Source organism: Myotis brandtii, unplaced genomic scaffold, assembly GCF_000412655.1.
Source record: "Myotis brandtii unplaced genomic scaffold, ASM41265v1 scaffold1296, whole genome shotgun sequence".
NCBI classification, from domain to species: domain Eukaryota; kingdom Metazoa; phylum Chordata; class Mammalia; order Chiroptera; family Vespertilionidae; genus Myotis; species Myotis brandtii.
Window position 1 is genome coordinate 169,871 of NW_005354580.1, and position 8,437 is coordinate 178,307.

An 8,437-nucleotide genomic window follows, 5' to 3' on the forward strand; every position below is an offset into this window, starting at 1 on the left:
TTCCTGGGCTAAAGAAACTGCAAGGAGGCTAGTCGCTAGGGAGAGGAAACCGGGTGTTGCTACGTGACGTCATTACCCGGCACCCACAGTGACCATTTCTGGGCTGGGCTGGGCTGGGCTATGGGGCACATTTTGTGCCATGGAGTCTTAGCAGCATTGGCTGTGATTCGGTGAGCTGTCGCTCTGGGGTGGTGGGGGGCATGTGTCCCAATTGGGGAAGCTGAGTGTTGCTTTGTTGGCGTCAGGTCCGCAGTGCAGTTCCTTTGTAAATGGCCAGTGCGCGTCATGGCAGATCCTGCATTAAGCATCTGCCCTCTGGTGGTCAGTGCGTGTCATAGCAACCGGTTGGATGGTCGGAGGGACACTTAGCATATTAGCCTTTTATATATATAGATAGTCATTCAGTGAAGGATGTGACAATATTGGGGATTTTAGTTAGAGAAAATATAATGTTCCTTTATTCATGGAGAATATGACATCAATATTTTTGAAGTAACATATAAATGTCAGGAATTGTTAATGATGTGAATGTAAAATTCATAACTGACATGTATTTTTTCCACTCAGGAATACCTTCCCATTTGAATTTCCATAATCCTTTGTCTAGATATCACTTAAAGAACTTTCAACATCCTGTCTATTACTCTGCATTGGTGTGTACCAAAATACATATGGAATGAATAAGAATCACATCTAAATACCCGAAGTGTTGTTCATGGCACTTGACAAGCACTTGTTTATTTAAAGTGTCTTTATTACCCCAGTTTTACATATAAGGAAACTGAGGATTGAAAGGTTAACCTGCTTGAGGCCACTAGGAGTTAAAAAAGGTTTTAGTCAGGGGTGGCAAATGGGTTTCCCCAGGAGTATCTCAGGAGTAGCTAAGACAGCACTGATTGCTTGGGGAGATCCTATTTTACTTCCTAATCCCTCATTTCTTTCTTAATTTATATATGAAGTAATTTCCAATATGAACTATCAATCATAATTTAAATGCATACAGCTCCTTTAGGATTTCAAAATATGTTCATATTCATTGTTAAGTCCCTATGTGACAAGTGAAGAAAAAGAGATAAGCCCACATTGTGGAAATAAATGGGGAAGCAGAGTTAGCATGGACACGACCCTCTTGACTCTCAGACCAGTGCTCTCTCTCCCATGCTGTGCCACTTCTTATGGCCAATACCAGGTACCTGTGGCCACATTAGAGACCTCACACTGTTTAAATTTTAGGAAGATTCCAGACAACAAAGGGTGTTAGACATCTCTTTATTTAATACTAGGAACGTACCCTAATTGTTGCTGTGTGACTCTGACTGTGTTTATTTGAAAGTTCCTCTCTTCAGTCATCCGTTTAGTTTGACAAGTTAAAAGTAAAATTTTGTTATTATTGGTTTTAATTAAAAGCCCACAGGTAGAATAAGAAATTCATTCTAAGATGAAAATATATGGAGTTGGTATATAGAACAATTAGTAGTATACATTTTTGGAGAATACAGTGGGGCCTTGACTTAAGAGTGTCCCAACTAACGAGGTTTTTGAGATACCAGCTGTCTCTAGGCCGATTTTTTGCATTGAGTTGACAGAGTAATTTGAGTTAACGAGCTCCTTAACGAGCTCGATCTCAGAAGGAATTAAACTCGTAAGTCAAGGCCCCACTGTACAATATGGAAAAGAGATTGCAATAAGGGGACACTTCCTAGTACAGTATAGAAATTAAATTCAGTATGCTGTGAGAAGAAAGTCAGGGAAGGGGCCTGCGGAGAGAAGATAGACACAAAGAAACAGGGTTGGTGTCAGGTGAATTTGTCCGATAGCAAAGAGTAGTCCAAGAAGATGAGGCGGGGGAGGGTCTCTGAAGGCTGTTAGAGAACAGGAAGGTTTGTATAGATACTGAGGCTCCATGGGGCAGGAAAGCATTGGGGATAGTGATCCCTTTCTACTCTTCAAACCTGTGATTATACAAAAGTTAATAGGACGGAAAGTAAAAGTGAGAAGCTTTTCAGAGAAAAGATGAAAGCTTCCGAGAGAAATGGGAGTTTAGAAAAGAAGGCATTTCGTGCATCCTGCTGCCCTGCCACTCTTATCCTTGTCGCAGTGGAACGAGGGGAACTTTCATGATCTGAGCAGGGTTGAGACTTCCGAGGGATCACTTCCTTGCACACTGAAAGCTTCCCAACAGCAGTCCACGTGGATATGCTCTTGGGCAAAGGTAGTGGAAGCAAAGGCTTGGAAGAGAAATTGCAGAGGGCAACTGCTTCAGAAGGGAGCTCAGATCAGAGTGAAGTAAAACTCCAGGGAATCTGGCTGGGTCGTCTTCCTGCCGCATTTTGAGTTGCTGTTGGTAGTTCTTATTGTACAAGAGCTGTTATACTCCAAGACATGTACACTCTTCTCCATTAACTGTCATTCTCTGCAGCCAGTATTGACTATTCAGCCCATCCACTTTTATTTACGTAACTGTTAGCCTAACTTGGATACTCATCATTTACTTTCTCACATGCACCATAAAGCATGTCTTCTCCCTGTACCTACTTCTGGGCCTCTTTTCATGTAGAAGATATTATCCTATCAAGACTGACTTTATATGGATTACAACTCTTCATATCTCTTACCGTGCACAATATATTTTTATATACCTTCCTTTCTTAGAGAGAAATAAGCCCAGTGGGCTATCTTACTAAGACTTTATTAACATTGTTTTCTGAACATTTATAGGCAGTGCTGGGACACCCGTCACTTTTAATGAGAACGGAGATGCTCCTGGGCGCTACGATATCTTCCAGTATCAAATCACCAACAAGAGTACAGAGTACAAAGTCATTGGGCACTGGACCAATCAGCTCCACCTAAAAGCAAGTATCAACATAAATGTACACCAATGGATATTGTTCTCAAAGAAGAATGCTTTATTTTTAAGTATATAACCTTTATTAGAATACATTTTCTCCTAAGTACATTTTTAGAAAATATATGATTTGCTTCTATCTTCAACTTTAAAGTGTGATGGAAAGTCTTAAATGTCTGTAGAGATAGCTGATAATTGTAGGGATTTAATGAAATACTCCATTTTCTTTTCATTGACTATAGATACACTTAAGGCAATTTTTCCCTTTTCTGAAAGACTCACTTGGTCAAGTCTTTGTACACTGTGTGTGGGAGGGGGTGGGGGGAGCGGGGGATTGGGGAGTGGATAATAGAGTATGTCATGAATGCTAAAGTTGGGGCTTAAAAATAAGTGTGTTTCATCTTTACCACATCTAAGGGGAGACCTTTAGACTACATCTGATTGATGGAAGTGCATCCTGATCTGGATCTACATTTCATCTTTCTTTTTTTTTTCCATCTTTCTTTTTAAAAAAATATATTTTATTGATTTTTTACAGAGAGGAAGGGAGAGGGATAGAGAGTTAGAAACATCGATGAAAGAGAAATATCAATCAGCTGCCTCCTGCACACTCCCTACTTGGGATGTGCCCGCAACCAAGGTACATGCCCTTGACTGGAATCGAACCTGGGACCCTTCAGTCCACAGGCTGATGCTCTATCCACTGAGCCAAACCGGTTAGGGCTACATTTCATCTTTCGGTGGCAACACCAGAGAAAGTTAACATACCCAACGTGATATCTATTGTTTAATAGCCCTTAGAGCTGCCTGCTGTCCCTGTCTTACCTCAGGTGCTGTCAAGACACAATGTCATGTGAGGACAACTTGGATAGAGCAGGGAGAAGCAGGGTCTCAGGGCCTGAGGAGGATGCCAAACACGGCTGGACATTTGCCTGCCCGGGTGCCACACTGCCACAGAGCTCTGTCTTCTTCTGCTGGGGTGTGGTGGGGACAAGGTGTGGGTGGCATGCAGGATGGCGAAGGGCAGAGGAACTTCTTCAGATGTTCCTGGTTGGAACATCTCCAAGGGGCTCTCCTAGGGCAGGAGGCTTCGGGGACTTTGGGGAGAGCTGCCTCTGATTGACACCCACCAATCATAAGGGGCTCTGAGCAGGAAGCCAATCCTGAACTTGATGGATAAGGAAACCCAGGAAGTCACAGGGCACAGGGCTGGCGGTGGTGGCATGGCAGGGTGCAGGGGTGGTTGGAGCAGTTTACCACTGGGTAGGGAATTGTTTCACATTTGAACAGCTCCTGGTGCCATAGCAGTGTTCACTGGCTTCTTTGGGTATAAAGTAGGGAGCTGCCCTGTATTCTCAGAAAAGGACGGGCATTCTTTCATTCAGTATCTCTTCTACATCTATAATATAGGACTATTTGCAGAAATTGAGGGCCAAGGAATTGCTACAGCAGCAGTGTTACCTCCGTAGACAAAAAGATGCTTTTACAGTGCTTCAAACGAACAAGAAACATATTCTTCTTCTTTCTATTGTCTTAATTTGTATTCCATTCTTTCCTCTAAAGAAAGTATCTCCTCTTCTTGATTCTCAAAGCTACCATAACACTGTGAGAGTTGAGTTCATTTCCTAAATCAATAATGAAGTTCATTTCCTAGCTACAGCTTATCCTAGCTAAAAGGTAAAAGCTCATGCCATACATGAGGGTAGGAGGGAGTTCACTCTTGTCTCTGTGTATAATGTACACATGGACTTTCATGTGTGTGAACCTACTCAGAAGACATCTGTTTAGCATTTTAATACATGTTCACTTCCACATGTCCAAATACAGTGGGGCCTTGACTTACGAGTTCAATTCGTTCCATGACCGAGCTCGTAACTCAAATTACTCGTATGTCAAATCAATTTTCACCATTACAATGACACATGATGCTGGGCTGGTGTTGTGGCGTTCACTGTGACGTTCGCTGCGCCAACTAGCGGAGGGGTATCTGAAGCTGGCTCGTAACCCGAATTTTAGCTCGCAACTCAAAGCAAATAATTGGCCGAGAGACGGCTCGTATCTTGAAAAACTCGTTAGTAGTTAAGGTTTTTCAAAATGCTGACACGCCGAGCTCAAAAGATTCGCCATCACTGTACCTAGCTAAAAGGTAAAAGCTCATGCTGTACATGAGGGTGGGAGGGAGTTCACTCTTGTCTCTGTGTATAATGTACACATGGACTATCATGTGTGTGAACCTACTCAGAAGACATCTATTTAACATTTTAATACATGTTCACTTCCACATGTCCAAATACAGTGGGGCCTTGACTTACGAGTTCAATTCGTTCCATGACCGAGCTCGTAACTCAAATTACTCGTATGTCAAATCAATTTTCACCATTACAATGACACATGATGCTGGGCTGGTGTTGTGGCGTTCACTGTGACGTTCGCTGCGCCAACTAGCGGAGGGGTATCTGAAGCTGGCTCGTAACCCGAATTTTAGCTCGCAACTCAAAGCAAATAATTGGCCGAGAGACGGCTCGTATCTTGAAAAACTCGTTAGTCAGGACACTCGTAATTCAAGGCCCCACTGTATAGCCCTTCAGTGGTATGTTTATACAGCATCAGTCACCAATGTTCTCAGAAAAGAAGCAGACGATGAAAAATAACAAAACTAGGGTATTTTGGATCAATTGTCTCTGAAATGGCTTCCTGGTAATTAGCACAGTTATGCATTGAATAGTGCACAAATACAACTTCTGTTTCAACTACTGCTGAACGATGCATGACCATGTATCTACACTTTACTGCATGCAGTAGCCTCCTGAAATCTTACCCCTTGTTCTGCAACCCTGATTGACATTTATCCGAACAATCAACAACTCTGCATGTTGTTGACACCAATCTGAAAACCAATAGCTTTTAAAAATTTGTCTTTATTGTCGAACGTATTACAGATTGACACGCCGAGCTCAAAAGATTCGCCATCACTGTACCTAGCTAAAAGGTAAAAGCTCATGCTGTACATGAGGGTGGGAGGGAGTTCACTCTTGTCTCTGTGTATAATGTACACATGGACTATCATGTGTGTGAACCTACTCAGAAGACATCTATTTAACATTTTAATACATGTTCACTTCCACATGTCCAAATATAGCCCTTCAGTGGTATGTTTATACAGCATCAGTCACAAATGTTCTCAGAAAAGAAGCAGATGATGAAAAATAACAAAACTAGGGTATTTAGGATCAATTGTCTCTGAAATGGCTTCCTGATAATTAGCACAGTTATGCATTGAATAGTGCACAAATACAACTTCTGTTTCAACTACTGCTGTACAATGCATGACTATGTATCTCCACTTTACTGCATGCAGTAGCCTCCTGAAATCTTACCCCTTGTTCTGCAACCCAGACTGACATTTATCCAAACAATCAACAACTCTGCAGGTTGTTGACACCAATCTGAAAACCAATAACTTTTAAAAATTTGTCGTTATTGTCGAACGTATTACAGATGTCCCCCTTTTATTCCCATTGACCTCCTCCACTCTGCACCAGCCCCCCTGGCCTTCGCCATGCTATTACTGTCTGTGTCCATGGGCTATGCATATACATTCTCCAGTTAATCTCTCCTCACCCCACCTCCCACCCCACCCCCGCCTTCCTTCTGAGAAGCAGTAGCTTTTTGGCAAAAGCCCTTTTTAAAGTGGACCTATGTTAAATAGAATAGATATGACAAAGAAAATTTGATAAGGGCTAAAATGGGAAGCTACTTTTTTATCTTTTATTAATGCCAAACTGCCTATTAGAGTCTTATGATTAGATATTTGCATAACAAAATTACGTGGTTGACAATATGTGTACTAATATATAATACCATGATACCTAAAATAATTATACACAGAAGTATACATACACACATCTCTCTATTTGTGAGTGATATATTTATTATAAAACTTTATATCATGTTACTAGTATTGTTCATAAAAGACAACAAAACCACTTATAAGAATTCTCTCTCAAGCATGGTCATGATCATTTGTAACTTGATAGAAGTCTTGTTTTACTGAAACAGGGAGAATGAAAGTCTGAGAAGAAAAGAGAGTGAATTAGGCTGTGGGGAGAGGTTATGTCAATTCTGTTGAATTCTGGAATTTATCAGAAAACTAAATTTTCTTGGGAGTTGGATCAGTCACCTGCTTGAAGGTGGAGTAGGGGGTGCTTGGAAAATGACTGATTTATTAAAATTCTGCTTAGAACTTGGGCAAGGCAGCAAACAAGTTATTTGCCTCCCTTTCATCACATGTAAAATGGAAACATTATTAGCACCTACTTCTCTGGTGGTAATAAGAATTAAATGAAATAGTAAAATGAAGCATTTAGTCCAGGGCCTGGCACACATGAATTGCATAAATATTACCTGTTATTAACCCAGTGCCTCATGGTTCTGTGTGGTCAGTGGGAGGTCTGCTAATGCGTGTGGTGAGAAGTGAAGGTCCCTATTAGCAGAGGCTCTTGCTTTTAGAAAGTTCAGAGAGAATCTCTACATTTCAAATGCTGACTATTTGTCCGCACAGCTCAGTGTTTCTGCCTGCCTTTAACATTGCCCTTAATGATTTAGAAAATCTATCTGCACTTAAAAAGTAAACTTTATGGAAGATAAATACATAGATATTTTTTTAAGTAGTGTGCGGCTACTTATTGTCACCTAGGTGGTTAGTTTGGAATGGATTTGTTAAGTTCATTCTGTGCACATATTCTGTGCTAAGTATTGGAACTAGAGTGATTATGTGGTCCCTGTGCTCAGGGAGCTCACATCCTAGGACAGACAGACACTCAAACCAATAATTCTAGCGCAAAGAGGCAGGTGCACTGATGAAGGTATGTGCATGTTTTTTGTTGTGTTTGTGTTTTTTTTAATCCTCACCTGAGGATATGTTCATTGATTGTTGGGACTAGAGTGACTATGTGGTCCCTGTGCTCAGGGAGCTCACATCCTAGAAGGACAGACAGACACTCAAACTAATAATTCTAGCGCAAAGAGGCAGGTGCACTGATGAAGGTGTGTGAATGTTTTTTGTTGTGTGTGTGTGTTTTTTTAATCCTCACCTGAGGATATGTTCATTGATTTTAGAAAGAGAGGAAGGGAAAGGGAGGCAGGGGGAGAGAGACAGAGAGTGAGTGAGAGAGAGAGAGAGAGAGAGAGAGAGAGATTGGTCGGTTGCCTCCTGTATACCCCCCAACCGGACATCGAACCCACAACTAGGAATGTGCCCTGACTGGGAATTGAACCTGCAATATTTTTGGTGTGTGGGGTGATGCTCCAACCAACTGAACCACCCGGCCAGTGTGGTGTGTGCATGGTTTTGCAAGAGCAGTGTAGAGAGAGGTTGCTAATCTGGTGAGAGTTTTTGAGGGACAGGGAAGGGTACTACTCACCTTATACCCCATCTCTCCTTATTCAATTAAACCAGATTTATAATATATTTCACATTCTCAGTGATAAACAATTATCAGCCAATTATTGGACTAATGTCTACTTATTTTCAAAGAGCCAGTTTTTCTGGCTGAATTCAACCATAGGATGATTTTGTACACAGAGAGT

At 41.5% G+C, this 8,437-nt stretch overlaps 1 protein-coding gene across 1 annotated transcript in view; it reads left to right on the top strand.

The window, feature by feature from the left end:
* LOC102247202 (metabotropic glutamate receptor 8) overlaps positions 1 to 8,437 on the top strand; it is a 299,383-nt gene that overhangs the window by 150,613 nt on the left and 140,333 nt on the right. The window contains exon 3 of the mRNA XM_014534368.1: positions 2,719 to 2,855. Coding sequence (XP_014389854.1) covers positions 2,719 to 2,855 — 137 coding nt within the window. The remainder of the gene's footprint in view (positions 1 to 2,718; positions 2,856 to 8,437) is intronic.